This window comes from Podarcis muralis, chromosome 4, assembly GCF_964188315.1.
Source record: "Podarcis muralis chromosome 4, rPodMur119.hap1.1, whole genome shotgun sequence".
Classification (NCBI taxonomy): domain Eukaryota; kingdom Metazoa; phylum Chordata; class Lepidosauria; order Squamata; family Lacertidae; genus Podarcis; species Podarcis muralis.
The window spans coordinates 18,635,244-18,652,330 of NC_135658.1; the positions used below are offsets into that span (position 1 = coordinate 18,635,244).

Below are 17,087 nucleotides of genomic sequence, written 5' to 3' on the forward strand. Positions count from 1 at the left end.
CTTAAATATATTGGCTTAAATGTAACTATGCAAAGGATTTAGAAAGTAACAAATTTAGATGTTAGATTCTTATTTCATAGAGTCCTAGAGTTGGAATAGACCACAGGGGCCATTGAGCCCAGCCCCCTGTCAGACAAGAAGACGCCATCCAAGCAGCCATCCAAGCAGTCCTGATATATGGCTGTCAGACATTTGTTTAGAAACTCTCAAATGAAGGAGATCTTTCAATGTTGATGTGAAACTCAAGATCCTTGACATATGTTTAAGATAAAAATTTAAGATTAACCATTTGTTTTAGAAGGCAATAGGGCGAAGAGGGCAAGAGGTGAGCTGGTAATTAATATTCCTTGTTGAGACACATGTAAGATATATTACTACTTATTTGTCATTTATAGATGTAACAATATATAGCTCTTTGTGCTCCATATAAGGACAGGAGGATGTGGGTGTATCTTTTGTGATTGGATATAGCAGGCAGCCAATAGGAAATCCAACCAGGCTGATTGGACAGATGCAGCCAAGGAGGAGCAAAGGGGGCTGGATTAAGGGAATATAAGTGCTGGCCATAATGGCAGGAGGCCAGGCCAGAGCTTGGTAACCATATACCACTGTGCCTCTCATTTATTTGTCTGACAAATAAATTATTATTTTAATTTCTCTATTGCTGCGTTGAATATTTCATTCCAGCTAAGCGTTAACCACAAGCAGGGTGCTACATTTTATGGTGCCGTGACTCGGATAAGTGGTCTGCTGGAACGCAGCCCCTTCGCTCTACTGAGCAGGGTACAAGAGAGAGGATCTCTAAACTGCCTACCCAGCGCGCATGGAAAAATTTTTTCCAGGGGAACGCAGAAGTCTCGTCTGTCTGATACCCTGCTCACTGGCAGCGACGGACCGGGGGGAAACGGAACCAACCAAGGGGTAAGTGCACAAAGGGATTTTTGGCCCTCCAATTAATTGGGAGGAAGAGAAGTCTTGATCAAACTTCTGCGTCTCAGTAAGTGGGAACTGAGTACGCTAGGTGGTTGGGTATATCAGATGGTGGTCTGGTGGGGGGAAAGGGAAGAATGGGAGGTAGAGTGTGGTGAAGTATCTTGCGCATTGTATGTGTGAGAAAGTACAGAGCAATCTGTAGCTGACCTGAGTGTGGAGTGGGTAGTACTTCGGTTCCCAGTGAGGCGACTCCATCTGGGCAAGGAAACCCACGAAGCGTGTGTGTGAGTGACTGAGTGGATACTTCACAGGGCCATACAATGGGAGTTGGGGGTTCAAAGGGGGGAAATACACCTCTTGAATGTATGTTAAATAATTTTAAGAAAGCCTTCTCAGGGGCATATGGAGTCAAAATGACGCCAGAGCGCTTGAGAACGTTATGTGAACTAGAATGGCCAAAACAAAATACTGGATGGCCATCTCAGGGAACTTTTGATATAAATTTAGTAAGCAAACTTTGGTCTAACATCACCAAAGAAACTGGAGGGTGCCCAGAACAATTTTCATATATAGATTCCTGGCTGAGCACATTAAATAAAAATCCTCCATGGATAAGGGAATGCAAAGTCCAACGATGCAAATTATTGGCTGTAAAAGCCGAAGCTAGGAAAGGAATCTTGCCAAATAAACTCAAACCCATTTTTGAGGGACCAGAGGAAGAGGTGCTTCCACCTCCACCCTATGCTCCACATCGAAGGGAGCATAATCCAAACCCTCCACCAGTTGTAACCCCAAGGCAAGAAAGTGGAACGAATAATGGGGGTAGAGACACAGAACTTGACTCCTTGATAGATTATGATAAATATCTTCAGGAGGCATTGGAGTCCTATAATGAAGCCCAAGCAGAAGTGGTTATTCCATCTGTGAGTCCCAGTAGAACTCCATCTACAGTCTCTTTTAGTGGAACAACTGATTGCCTACCCCAAACCCCTGTACATCCAAGTCCTAGAGAATTATTACAGAAGTTACAGGGAGACCTTAATCGGTCAGCAAGCAATACAGCCAGGCGTATTAAGCTGCTAAAAGAACGCCTTGGGACAAATACCATCCCCTATGATTTGAGGCCCCTAGAGCAAAGCGAAGAGAAAGATCACGTAGTAGCCCCTCTCAGAAGAGTATTTGATGCACTTGAGGAGCCTGTGCTGGTTAACGGGCAACTCGGACCAAGGCCACCTCGAACTTCGACCCTTCAGTACATTCCATTCACAACTACGGATCTGATGAATTGGAAAACACACACCCCATCTTTTGCAGAAAAACCTCAGGCTATGATGGACTTGGTGACTTCAATAGTAAATACTCATAGTCCTACTTGGACAGATTGTCGCCAGCTTCTGAATACTCTGTTCACCACTGAGGAAAGAAGAGACATAATTGAAAAGGCACAGATATATTTGCGTGAGCAGGCCAGAGTGGGAAATATTTTTAATATTGACCGTCATCTCCAAGATAACTTTCCCTTGGAAGATCCTAATTGGGATCCAAACAATGCAATTCATCTGGCCAGACTTACCACTTACCGCCAGACGCTTGTGCAAGGTATTCGCAGGGCATGCCAGAAGCCCACTAATATGTCTAAAGTCTCAGAAGTAGAACAGAAACCAAATGAGAGTCCGGGAGACTTTTTAGAGAGGCTGCAAGAAGCCTATCGTATATGGACTCCTTTTGACCCTGAAGCCCCTGAAAACAGCAGAATGATTACTGCTACATTTGTGGCCCAGTGCGCTTCTGACATTCGTAAGAAAATTCAGAAATCAGAAGGATGGGAAGGGATGCTGATGAGCCAAATTATGGCCATTGCACGCCGAGTTTATCGGAATAGGGATGAGGCTGAGAAGCAAGAGAAGAAGAAGTGGCAGAAGGAAAAGATGGTAATGCTAGCCACAGCAGTGAAGCAAGACTACCGCCCCTTAAATGGAGGAAGAGGGCGGGGAAGGAATCCACCACTGGGAAGGAATCAATGTGCGAATTGCAAGAAGGAGGGTCATTGGAAGCGGGAGTGTCCTGAACCCCTGAGGTTGGAAGAAGTACGCCCAGGCCCAGGCCCAGGCCCAGGCTCCGGCCCAAGAAACCAGGGACGGGGACGGGGAATGATCCGAAATGGAAGATATCAGAGACCTGGACAAGGACAGAGTAGAGACAATTTCATTGGACTGGCAGAGGAGGATTTTACTCAAGACTAGGAACGACCGGACTCCATAAAGTTAGGCTTCCAGGAGCCCACGGTCACGATTCAATTAGGGAGCCATTTAATAGACTTTATGATTGATACTGGGGCTGAATACTCAGTACTCCCAGAACTATTGCAGAAAAAGGCATCCAAAAGTGTAGTCATTAAAAGTGCCACTGGTCAGTCAGCTAAGAGGTCTTTCCTCCAACCTTTGGAATGCCAGATTGGGGGACATCGTTTAACCCATCAGTTTTTGTATATACCTGAGTGTCCAATACCTCTCTTAGGTAGAGATATGCTGTCCAAACTGCAGGCCCAAATCACCTTCACTCCTCGAGGTCCAGAAATGAAACTGCCATCAAAGGCAGCAGGAATAATTACCCTTTCAGTACCTAAGGAACAATCATGGCGCCTAATGTCAGCCTTGCAAGTCCAACCCACATTGGATACAGAATTAAACAAGCTCCTCCAAACCCTACAGGTGCCACCAGGAGTATGGGCCGAAAATAGCCCACCAGGAATGGCCAAGAATATAGCTCCAATTGTAGTAACCTTAAAACCTATGGCTACCCCTGTATCTGTAAAGCAATATCCTTTACCCCGGCGAGCAGCAGAGGGCATCCAGAAACATTTGGACCGCCTATTAAAATATGGTCTGCTTAAGCCCTGCCAATCAGAATGGAACACACCCCTTTTGCCTGTTCGAAAACCTGGGACAGATGAATACAGGCCAGTGCAGGACTTGAGGCTCGTAAACCAGGCTATCGAGACCTTGCACCCAAATGTACCAAACCCATATACCTTGCTGAGTTTGATCCCACCAGAAGCAACATTTTTTACTGTATTGGACTTGAAAGATGCATTCTTCTGTTGCCGGCTGGCACCACAGAGCCAACCTATATTTGCCTTCCAGTGGGAAGACCCTTTAACAGGAACAAAAGGCCAGCTAACCTGGACAAGATTGCCCCAGGGATTTAAAAATTCCCCAACTTTGTTTGGCACTGCCTTGGCGAAGGATCTAACAAGTTACCCCTCAATACCTGGAGAAAAGGTGGTTCTGCAATATGTAGATGACCTTATACTAGCAGCAAAGGATTTTGATACCTGTAAAGAAGGGACAGAGGAACTGCTCCACTTGCTCTGGCAAGCTGGCTACCGAGTTTCCCAGAAAAAGGCACAGTTATGTTTAGAAAAGGTCAAATATTTGGGCTTTGACATCTCACACCAACAACGAGCATTGAGACCAGAGAGGAAAGAAGCTATTTGCCTTATCAAGGAACCTACCACAAGGAAACAACTTAGAGGATTCCTAGGAACAGCAGGGTTTTGTAGACTATGGATACCTGATTTCAGCAGTCTGGCCAAGCCCTTACATGAAAGCACTCGAGGTGCAGAGAAGGACCCATTCGTATGGGGACCTGAGCAGCAACAAGCCTTTTTAGTTATCAAACAACGACTTATGGAGGCCCCAGCCCTTGGACTGCCTAATTCGGAAAAACCCTTTCAGCTGTATGTACATGAACAGAATGGGATTGCAGCGGCAGTCCTGACCCAGAGATTAGGAAGTTGGAACCGTCCAGTAGCTTATTTGTCAAAACAATTGGACTCAGTAGCAAAAGGATGGCCTCCATGCCTAAGGGCAGTAGCGGCCACTGCAAGCCTTGTCAAAGAAGCTGATAAATTTACCTTCGGCCAGACGATGTATGTGAATGTACCTCATGCTGTTCTGACACTCATGGAATATAAGGGTAGTTATTGGCTAACGAACCCAAGGATGGCTAGGTACCAAGGCCTATTGTGTGAAAATCCCAGGATTCATCTACGAGTAGTGAATATGCTCAATCCAGCGACTTTGCTGCCCCTACCAGAGGTAGATGATGAGGAATCACATGATTGTCTCCAAGTAATGGATGAAGTTTATTCCAGTAGACCCGATCTGAAAGATGAACCATTGAAAAATCCAGATGTTGTATATTATACTGATGGTAGCAGTTACCTGCATGAAGGTGCCAGACGAGCAGGATATGCTGTGGTCACCAATGAGGAAGTTGTGGAAGCTGAAGCTTTGCCTGCCGGCACCTCAGCACAAAAAGCTGAACTTATAGGTTTAACTAGAGCTCTGCAATTGGCAGCCGGATGTAAGGCAAACATCTATACTGATTCTAAATATGCCTTCTTAACCCTGCATGCACATGGAGCTCTATGGAAAGAAAGAGGTCTAATAGGAGCCCACGGGAAGGCCTTGAAATATGGACCTGAAGTAGAAATCCTGTTAGAAGCAGTATGGGCTCCAGAACAGATTGCTGTAATGCATTGCAAAGGTCATGGACGAGGAAGGGATCCAATAACCAGAGGAAATCATGCGGCTGACAAAGCAGCCCGAGAGGCAGCCCAAAAGCCTGTGGGAGGATTTATAGCAGCCCTCATACCAGAGGTAGTTCCAGAAGAAGTTAAACCTCACTATACCCCAGAAGAGAGGAAGTGGGCTGAACAGGAAGGAGCAGTTGTGAAGGACGGTTGGATGATTCTGCCGGACAATAGGATTTATGTACCTCATCATCTAGCAGGCACAATTGTAAGAAATTATCATGAATCTACTCACCTTGGCGGTACTGCAACCAGAGAGAGTCTCAGTCGGAAGTTGTATATTATTAACCTATCACAATTAGCAACTTGCATTTCACAGAAATGTGTTCTTTGTGCTAAAAACAATCCCAGGCAGGGACCGGTACAACCTCCTGGAATCCAACATGTGGGATATGTCCCCATGGAAAGTCTAATTGTGGACTTCACAGAGCTGGTCCCTTCTAAGGGATTCAAGTATCTCCTTGTGTTTGTAGACACTCTTACCGGATGGGTTGAAGCCTTTCCCACCCGAACTGAAAAGGCACGAGAGGTAACTAAGAGACTCCTCACTGAATTGATCCCGAGGTTTGGATTACCTAGATGCATTGGAAGTGATAATGGGCCAGCGTTCATTGATCAAGTAGTACAAGAAGTATGTCAAGTCCTACAAGTGAAATGGAGACTGCATGCAGCATATAGGCCTCAGAGTTCAGGGAAAACTGAAAGAATGAATCGGACTCTGAAAACCCAATTGGCAAAATTAACCCAGGAAACGGGATTGGGATGGGTAGATGTGTTACCCATAACACTGTTTCGTGTTCGGTGTGCACCCACAAAAAGACTTAAGTTGTCACCTTTTGAGCTCCTGTATGGGAGACCGCCCTCCTTTGTTCAGGATATTCCAGCTGACCTTAAACAACTAGGAGACCATGTGACACAGGGACAAGTGCAATCTCTCTCCCGTGTTTTTGTTTCTCTTAACAGGTGGGTCCTCGAGCGCACGCCGTGCAGCATTGCCGAGCCGATTCATCAGTTCCAGGCTGGCGATAGCGTATGGGTGAAAGAGTGGAAACGTGATCCACTCGCACCTAAGTGGCGTGGACCTTACACCGTCTTGCTCTCTACTCCAACAGCGGTGAAGGTAGCTGAGGTGACCCCCTGGATTCATCACTCTCGTTTGAAGAAGTCCGAAGGCAGTTGGACGTGCAAAGGTGACCCCTCTAATCCTTTAAAACTGACTCTCTCCAAAAACCCCTGTATCTAGCCCTACCGGGAACGGGCTAGGTCACGGGCAACATTAGACGACCGGCCTGCTGCAGCCACAACCTGGAAGCTGGCTGACCTGCGCACGCCTGAAGCTTGAGGAGCGTCTGAACCAGCGACTGTGAACGGGAAGATTCTCTTATACAATTAATTGACTGGCCCCCCCTTGTGGAACAATTATCAGAGATATTACTCATTGGGGATCCTCGGGATATATGTTTTGGTCTTGGTGGTTCCCCATTTCTGTCACTGGGGGAATTATATTGGGACTAATATTTATTTGCTATCACAATAAGGTACTCTTCTGTGGAAGGAATGCATATGCTAGACATCAACATGATTCTATTATTAATCCTGATCCCTTGGGAAGGGGAAGGGTCCTTGAATCTGACCAAATTGACTAAATATGGATTCCGCCATGACCACAATATGTGGGTAGGTTTAGCTGAAATGGTAGCCAATGTTGCAAATAGGACCAATTGCCTTGTTTGCTCTCTTGGGCCAGATGATTCAGAGGGAGGTATGCCCTTATTACCGATACCATTAGATGCCATTGGTATGGTAAGCGAAATACCACACCAAACAGAATTACAGAATTTCCACGGATGGAACTCAACTAAACCATTACGAGTTATACCTGTACAAGGGGAATTCTGTGTACATAAATCATCAGATGCAGCTGATTCTATCATGATAGGCTCTTCTCATTGTCACTATACTTGGGATTATTTTAAGAATAGTCATACCTGGGCACACGGTACTACCTATCGAACTCGGAATACCTTGCCCTGTGCACCTCCTTTTATTCATGCATGGAAAGTGGTATGGAACATAACTGTGACAGAAAAAGGCAATCTAACATACTGCACTGTGAACTCTCTACCTCTTTTGATATTTCGCCTTCTGTACTCCACGTACCAAAAACCTCAGACCCGATGGTTGTGGTGGATATGTGGAGAATGGGCATACAAGAAACTCCCTTCCAAATGGAGTGGGACTTGTTTCCTGGGATGGGTATTACCACCAATGTGGATTATGCCTACTAATTTGGCCAAGCGTACACGAAGAAACGCTGATATTTCTCATATAGCAGGAGGAAGTACCCAAAGTTGGAGCGGTACTGATGATTGGCCACCAGAGCGCATTATAGCCTATTATGATCCTGCCTCTTGGAATCCTGGTGAGCTCATACAAGGGGCACGGGATCCTATCTATAATCTAAACAGAATAATTCGATTGCAAGCAGTAGTGGAACTTGTAACCAATGCAACGGCCCAGAGTTTGAGACTTATTGCACAACAGTTGGATGAAAGTAGAGCCGCCATTTTGCAGCTGAAAATGGGAATGGATTATGTACTTGCCAAGCAGGGAGGCCTATGTGGAGTCTTGAACTTGACAGGGAATGCCTGTTGCTTTAACATTTCTGATAATGGTGAGGCAATCCGTGTGTTGGCTACAAAGATGGAGAATATAGCACATGTCCCAGTACAAACATGGGAAGGATGGGATATGGGATGGCTCACCAATTGGTTACCTAATGTCACAGGACTCAAAGGGATACTATTGTCTTGCTTGTTTTTCTTGACAGTAGTGGTAATGGTTTTATGTATGATGCCATGTATCATTTCATGTTTTAGAAGTACAATTAGCAAGATGGTTTCAAATGAAACTCTACCTCATATCATGGCCCTATACAGAGCTTTACCTCAGGAATATGATGAAGGTCAAGCTATCAAGGACACTTGGGACGAAGGTCCTTGAGCTTGAAAGGGGGGAATGAGGCATCAGGCATAAGCCTGCATTTTATTAATGTTTGATCAAGGCTTGTATATTAAAGAGGGCTTAGATTTTTAAAAGTTTCACGCCAGGCAAGAAGGCTAGCTGCTTAAGAAAACACTGACAGTGTTTTCTTCCTAGACAAGGGGCCCCTTGATTGATAGCAGAAAACAATTCTCAAAGTCGTAAAAGCTGAAATTACAGGCTGAGAACGGACACTGATCCTACATGTTACAGAAGATAACAAAGGCAGAGATAAATATAATTAGGAATGAGTAAATAGTAAAATTATACCAATGTGCCTCCCAGTAAAATGAGCTAGATCTTCTTTCCAAGGTTAAAGACCAAATGGAGAAGCATCTGGCTGGCAGAAAGAAAGCATTTTTGGGAAGTCTTTTTTAAAGCTGTTTTCTTTCTTAAACTGAGAGAGTTTAAGGGTAATAAATATTGGGAACAGCTAAAGAGGAGAGCAGATGGCTGAAGGGGGGGTAAACTGAAGGGGTTCCTTTTAAAACCTGTTTTTTACTGAGTTCCTTCCTTTCTATTTTGAGAAGCTTTATTCTTTTAAAAGGTTACCTATGATAATGTATGAAATATATTAGCTTAAATATATTGGCTTAAATGTAACTATGCAAAGGATTTAGAAAGTAACAAATTTAGATGTTAGATTCTTATTTCATAGAGTCCTAGAGTTGGAATAGACCACAGGGGCCATTGAGCCCAGCCCCCTGTCAGACAAGAAGACGCCATCCAAGCAGCCATCCAAGCAGTCCTGATATATGGCTGTCAGACATTTGTTTAGAAACTCTCAAATGAAGGAGATCTTTCAATGTTGATGTGAAACTCAAGATCCTTGACATATGTTTAAGATAAAAATTTAAGATTAACCATTTGTTTTAGAAGGCAATAGGGCGAAGAGGGCAAGAGGTGAGCTGGTAATTAATATTCCTTGTTGAGACACATGTAAGATATATTACTACTTATTTGTCATTTATAGATGTAACAATATATAGCTCTTTGTGCTCCATATAAGGACAGGAGGATGTGGGTGTATCTTTTGTGATTGGATATAGCAGGCAGCCAATAGGAAATCCAACCAGGCTGATTGGACAGATGCAGCCAAGGAGGAGCAAAGGGGGCTGGATTAAGGGAATATAAGTGCTGGCCATAATGGCAGGAGGCCAGGCCAGAGCTTGGTAACCATATACCACTGTGCCTCTCATTTATTTGTCTGACAAATAAATTATTATTTTAATTTCTCTATTGCTGCGTTGAATATTTCATTCCAGCTAAGCGTTAACCACAAGCAGGGTGCTACAACTGGAGGCTCAACATTCCACCCAACAGTGACAAATGGCTATTAGGTCCATAAATTGCCATATAGCATATATTCAACACAAAAAACAGTGACAATTTGTTGTTGACAAAGGACAGCTGGACATATAAAGGGCCCTATTACCTTCAGTAGCTTAGTTAAAGGTAAAGGGACCCCTGACCATTAGGTCCAGTCGTGGCCAACTCTGGGGTTGCGGTGCTCATCTCGCTTTATTGGCCGAGGGAGCCGGCGTACAGCTTCCGGGTCATGTGGCCAGCATGACTAAGCCGCTTCTGGTGAACCAGAGCAGCGCACGGAAACGCTGTTTACCTTCCCGCCGGAGCAGTACCTATTTATCTACTTGCACTTTGATGTGCTTTCGAACTGCTAGGTTGGCAGGAGCAGGGACCGAGCAACGGGAGCTCACCCCGTCGTGGGGATTCGAAGCGCCGACCTTCTGATCGGCAAGTCCTAGGCTCTGTGGTTTAACCCACAGCGCCACCCGCATCCCTTAGGGCCTCATCAAACCTAAATCCGGCCCTGCTACCAGTGAAACTCCGTGTGCACTGCCACCCGGGCATGTGCTGCTGTGGTCTTAGATGTACACACCTCAGGTTAGAAGCTGGTTTGAGGGGAAATTCATCAAACAGCAGCATTTCTCAAGAAGCTGTAGAACACCTAGGGATTGTGTAGTCAGCTTCAAACACCCATGGTGGGAGCACACGGGAGCCAGAGTATACCATAATGCGTACACAGCCTCAGAGTCAGGCACAACTATTTGCCTTTCTACATTGCTATGCAGAATCTGTTCAGTTTGGTTGTATTTTTTTTTAATGCTTTATTTAGTGTTGATGGCGACTTTTGCCTTGTTACGATTATGGACTTTTGTCGTGTTGCAAGCTGCCTGAGCATGGTTTGAACTATGGAGAAGCTGCATAAAAATAAAATTATGTATTATATTGCTCTAAAAAAGACATGCTAATATGCTTAGATTAAGAATGTAAATGCATCAAAACAACAAATTATCAATGACATATGTATGTATATTGAGAAAATAAAAACAATCAGTATGCAATGATAAGGGTAAAATTGATTCTAGAGAAGACGAGTAGCAGTGGAGGGAAGTTAAACAGGGTGGTGGGTTTATTTTATCTTGTTTATGTTTTTTCTTTTTTTTTTATACTGTATAATGATTTAATGTATAATGATTTAATGTTTCTTTTCTGTTGTGTATTATTTCTCTTTTTTTAATTAAATTGTATGACGGAAAATCTAAATAAAAATACAAAAAAGATTAAAAAAAAGAAACAACTGTCATATCAGTCTAAAATAATTTTTAAAAAATTATGTACGCATGGAAATAAGGAAATAAATAATCAATTTAAAGCACATTTATGCCCCTTTAACGGGCATTGTTTCCTCCCCAAATCAACTGGACTGAATCATCCAGGGGTCCTTTACCTTTTTTACCATGGAAACTGTAGTTTACCCCTGACAGAGCTACACTTCCCAGCACCCTTAACAAACCAGAGCCCCCAAGATTTTGGGGGAGAAAGGGGACACTGTGTTTACAATGTATGGTATGTTTGCGACCAAGGTTTATGGGGAAAGGAGGAATTAAAGAACCTTTTAATGAGGGTGAAAGAGGAGAGCGCAAAATATGGTCTGAAGCTCAACATCAAAAAAACGAAGATCATGGCCACTGGTCCCATCACCTCCTGGCAAATAGAAGGGGAAGAAATGGAGGCAGTGAGAGATTTTATTTTCTTGGGCTCCATGATCACTGCAGATGGTGACAGCAGTCACGAAATTAAAAGACGCCTGCTCCTTGGGAGAAAGGCGATGGCAAATCTAGACAACATCTTAAAAAGTAGAGACATCACCTTACCAACAAAGGTCCGTATAGTTAAAGCCATGGTTTTCCCAGTAGTGATGTATGGAAGTGAGAGCTGGACCATCAAGAAGGCTGATTGCCGAAGAATTGATGCTTTTGAATTATGGTGCTGGAGGAGACTCTTGAGAGTCCCATGGACTGCAAGAAGATCAAATGCATCCATTCTTAAGGAAATCAGCCCTGAGTGCTCACTGGAAGGACAGATCGTGAAGTTGAGGCTCCAATACTTTGGCCACCTCATGAGAAGAGAAGACTCCCTGGAAAAGACCCTGATGTTGGGAAAGATGGAGGGCACAAGGAGAAGGGGACGACAGAGGATGAGATGGTTGGATAGTGTTCTTGAAGCTACTAACATGAGCCTGACCAAACTGCGGGAGGCGGTGGAAGACAGGAGTGCCTGGCGTGCTCTGGTCCATGGGGTCACGAAGAGTCGGACACGACTAAACGACTTAACAACAACAACAGCTTCTCTGCCTGGAGAGTCCCTGGCAGGTTACCTAAGTACCTGAAGGAGCAGAAGAGATTTTGTTGAGGCCCTTCTCCGGGTGTCTTTTTAAATCAGTTCCCAGAATTCCCTGGGAAGAGAGACTGGTAAGCCACTCTAGAAATTGCAGCTGGAGGGTGGGTTGGAATAGGGGTCTGCTAACAGCACTCTGCACCTCTAACAAACTACAGTTCCCAGGATTCTTTGGGGGAAGTCACAACTGCTTCAAGTGGTATGATGCTGCTTTAAATGTCTGGTGCAGATGGGGCCACAATCAAGATGGATCGCCAGTTCACCCACAACCCTGCCTTAAAATATGATAGGTGAAATTCAGCATTCCAAATTAAGGGATGTGGTCAACCTCACAAGGTAGTCGGGTCAGGAAAAACGAGGCAATATAAAGTGAGAAATAAAATAAACAAAACAAGAAAATGTCCTCTGGTGGAATAAATTAAAAGAAATAGAGAAAAATAAAGATATACAAACACTTCCATTAAGGATGAAATAAAAATAACAGAGATAGGGGGGGGGGAATCACACACACACAATCCTACAAGCATTGTCCTCTATCTCCCACCAGGAGCACAGCGCAGCAGGGAGAATGGCCCAAGTATCCAAAACCTCACAGCGCGCAACCCTCTCCGCATTTACTCGGAAACAAGCCCCACTGTGTTCAGTGGCACTTCCTCCCAGGTAAATACTCACGGGATTGCAGCATTAAAATGTTTGGAAACCGCCCCGCCCTGTTCCATTCAGCGCTCGATCCTCGGCGTGTTTACTCAGAAGTAAGCCTCCCCAAGGGAGGGGTAGGGAAACAGGGCGCGCTCCCGAGCGCAGGGGACCGAAGCCGGCGCTTCCTCCGCGGGTTGATGGGCTCCTGTGCAAAGCGCGCTGAGGATCCCGCTGCAAGGAGCGCGCGCTCGACCTCGGGTGCCCTGGAACCCCCCGGAACCCCCGGGCGCTTACCAAGAAGAGTGCCTCTGAGCATGTGCAGTTCCCCGATCGCACCCAGCCCTTCCCTTCCCCTGGGATTAACTACACAGGCCACCCAGGTGCAACGGGCGCAGTGTGTGCGTAATAGCGCACCTCTCTCTCCAGCAGTGACCTGTGCCAGTTAGAAGCGCAGGTTATGGAAAGGGGATGGAGGGAATATGGGGGTCCGTTTCCTCCCCCGCAGAAGAAACAAACCAAACCCTAGAGATACGAAAGCGCCAAACAACAACTCCCCCCCCCGCCCCCACTCTCTCCTCCAGGGCTTTCCCACCTTGGAGGGTAAAGGGCGGTTTTACCTGGAGAGGGAATCCGGGCTGGGCTGGCGGGTGGCGGGCGGAGCCTCCTTGGAGGCGATGCTCTCGCAGCTGGAGCTCCTCTCCATGCTGGATCTCCTTAAGGGTGTGCAGAGGTTGTGTGTGTGTGTGTGTGTGTGTGTGTGTGTGTGTGTGTGTTGCCAGGGGGGCGGGAAAGGAATCCCTTCCCCGGGAAATCAAAGAGCAGAGCGGATTGTCAAAGGAGTGGGAAGCCGAGAGTGGCGAAGGAAGCTGCCATGTTAGCCCACAGTGCTGTGCGCACGGCCGGGGCGGATGATGCTCCGTCCCTCCCTCCACCCCCTAAGGGAGGAGGAGGAATCTGCATCTCTCCTGCGCCCGGGAGGGCGGGAAAAGGAGGAGGCGGAGAGGCTTGCACGACCCGCTTGTCACCATCATCGTCTTCATTTTGGTCCCAAACGGCTTCCTCTGGTTTTTGTGTGTCTTGGAATTAAGCTCTGTTCGGCGTGGGCTGCCCCCGCCCCCCGCAAATCAAGTAAATAAATAAAAAAAAATGCTCGTAGAAAGAGTTTGACACACCTTTCTGAGCACTTGGGGTCATAGAATCAAAGAATTTGAAGGGATCTTGAGGATCACCCTAAGTCCAAACCTCTTGTTAGGCAGGAATATTCAGCTGATCACACCTGCAACCTTGATGTTATCAGCACCACGCTCCAACCAACTGAGCTATGTCCGGGGTCAGAAGAAATTAATTGAAGACAGCTGTCCTTGAGACTATTTCCTTCCGAATCTGTTAGACCATGGGTAGGCAAACTAAGGCCCTGGGGCCAGATCTGGCCCAATCGCTTTCTAAATCCAGCCCACGGATGGTCCGGGAATCAGCGTGTTTTTACATGAGCAGAATGTGTGCTTTTATTTTAAATGCATCTCTGAGTTATTTGTGGGGCCTGCCTGGCGTTTTTACATGAGCAGAATGTGTGCTTTTATTTAAAATGCATCCCTGGATTATTTGTGGGGCATAGGAATTCATTCTTTTAAAAAATATAGTCCAGCCCCCCACAAGGTCTGAGGGATAGTGGACCGGCCCCCTGCTGATAAAGGTTGCTGACCCCTGTGTTAGACAGAGCCAGACAGAGGATGAGGACAGCAGTCAGGTGTCCTGCCCCCTCCCAGCAAAAATCTTGGCTACGCCCATGCCCACAGGGGCACCGTTTGGTTGCTGTCGGTGCTTGGAGAACTGGGGTCTGAAATCCTTGCTGATCTATGGTAAATGGCGCAGCATTAAACTGTGGAACTCATCGCCACAAGATGCGGCAATGGCCACCAATTTGAACAGCTTTAAAGGGGTCTGGAAAGCGCTGTGGAGGATAAGGCTGTCAGTGGCTGTACTAGCTGTGTCCTGGCTCCAGTGTCAGTGGTGATAAGACTCGAAGTACCAGTTGTTGATGAGGAGCTGTTGTGATGGCGCTGGCCTCCTGGCAGCAGGATTGCTTCAGCTTACCTGGCTGGCTAGTGGGCAGGGTGTGGTGGGCATGCCAGTGGAACCAGTCTAGTGTGCCCATGGTACCCAGACTTAGCCACCACTGCCACCTCCAAGCTTGATTGCCCCTGAGGCCAGTTCTGTGACACTATCTTGCTACCTGCTCCTGAGAAAAAACTGGGGAAGCAGGCATGATGTGTTTCTGACTGGTTGCTATGAGAACTGGATGCTGGTCTAGAATGGGCCTTTGGATATACAGTAGGGAGGAAGTTTAGTACGGAAGCTGATGGGGTAAGAAGGTTTAAACGCACAGTTCAGGGCCCCAGTGCATGGTGCCAGGGAGTTTTCTAGGAGATCCTGTGTCCCTAGGGCATTTTAGTGCCAGGTAACAGATGGTACCTCGGGTTAAGAACTTAATTCATTCTGGAATTCCATTCTTAACCTGAAACTGTTCTTAACCTGAGGTAATACTTTAGCTAATGGGGCCTCCCGCCGCCGCCGCCCGATTTCTGTTCTCATCCTGAAGCAAAGTTCTTAACCCGAGGTAATATTTCTGGGTTAGTGGAGTCTGTAACCTGAAGCATATGTAACCTGAAGCGTATGTAACCCGAGGTACCACTGTAACAACAACAACAACAACAAATAATTTTTTGCCCAACGTGGGGTTCAAACCCATGACCCTAAGATTAAGAGTCCCATGCTTTATCATCCAAGCTATCTCAGATGGTAATAACAAATAATTTATACCCTGCCCATCTGGTTGGGTTTCCCCAGCCACTCTGGGCGGCTCCCAACAGAATATTAATAATAAAAATAAAAAGCGATAAAACATCAAACATTAAAGATGTCCCTAAATAGGGCTGCCTTCAGATGTCTTCTAAAAGTCAGGTAGTTGTTTATTTCCTTGACATCTGATGGGAGGGCGTTCCACAGGGCGGGCGCCACTACCGAGAAGGCCCTCTGCCTGGTTCCTTGTAACCTCACTTCTCGCAGTGAGGGAACCACCAGAAGGCCCTCGGAGCTGGACCTCAGTGTCCAGGCTGAATGATGAGGGTGGAGACGCTCCTTCAGGTATACTGTAAATGGTAAAGACTAGGAACCTGCGTACAAACTGATTCTTTAAAATGTTTCATATGGTTCAATCACTTTGATGGATCCCTGCTTTGGTTCACACAGCTTGCGCCCCTCCCTGTCGCGTATTCCACGCGGCGCTTTCAGCGAAACACTAAGAGTTCCAGGTTTTTCCAGTGCAGTCTTTTTTAATGTGAGCTATATACAGGCATTTACAAAAGAAACAGTCCATACAGAGTACTTACAAATGAATACTCTCCACCACAGCACCACCACACTACAGCACAACCACCACACCCACTGTTATCAGGCTTTCCTTTTAAAACAGGTGATAGCCAATCACACTAATCACACTTCTGCTGAGTCACTCTGACCCAGCAGAGTATTACATCATCCTGTTGAAGCCTGCAGACTTATCCAGTATCCTGCGAATCCCAACACTCCTCCTTAAGTCAAAGGCTTGAGACCTAATAATTCTCTTAAGTCTCGAAATTTAGGAGCATCCAAACATTTTGTATACAAATCTGCCACATTACATTTCGTGTTACAGTGCTGTACCTTTAACACATTTCTTTCCAAAGCATTTTTCACATTTCCGTATCTTATAGCAATATGTTTACTCTTGCTTTTAAAGTTCTGTTGGTTGGCAAGCTGTTGTGCAGCCATGTTGTCACTTAGCACAGTGATTGGCATTTCAGAAGGTATTCCAAGCTCTTTTGTTAGGCAAGCAAACCATTCTATTTGTGATACACATTCACTTATGGCTGAGTACTCTGCTTCACAAGTACTTGTGGCAACAAATGTTTGTTTCTGGGATTTCCACTGAACCAGGGCATTTCCAATATATATGGCATAGCCAGTGGTAGACTTTCCATTTTCTCTGTCCCCCCAGCTGGCATCAGCGTATGCATACACTTGCTGATCATATCCTGTATCCAGCACCAGTTTGTAATCTTTTGTGCCTTTCAGATACCTTAGGATTCTTTTAAGTGCTACCCAATCTCTCTGAGCCGGGTCTGCACTTCTTTGG

At 45.8% G+C, this 17,087-nt stretch overlaps 1 protein-coding gene across 3 annotated transcripts in view; it reads right to left on the reverse strand.

Annotated features, from left to right (window-relative positions):
• The window catches only part of MTMR2 (myotubularin related protein 2), a 55,447-nt gene extending 41,573 nt beyond the window's left edge, over window positions 1-13,874 (reverse strand). For 2 of the 3 annotated variants that reach the window (XR_013392511.1, XM_028726124.2), the window contains exon 1: window positions 13,531-13,868. Coding sequence is in view for 2 of the 3 variants with exons in the window: in XM_028726124.2 (XP_028581957.2) it covers window positions 13,531-13,616 (86 nt within the window). In the remaining variant the exon portion in view is untranslated. Of the gene's footprint in view, window positions 1-13,530 lie in introns of all 3 variants that reach the window. The other variant, XM_077927007.1, reaches the window with a different exon arrangement.
• Window positions 13,875-17,087: the final 3,213 nt, after the last annotated feature.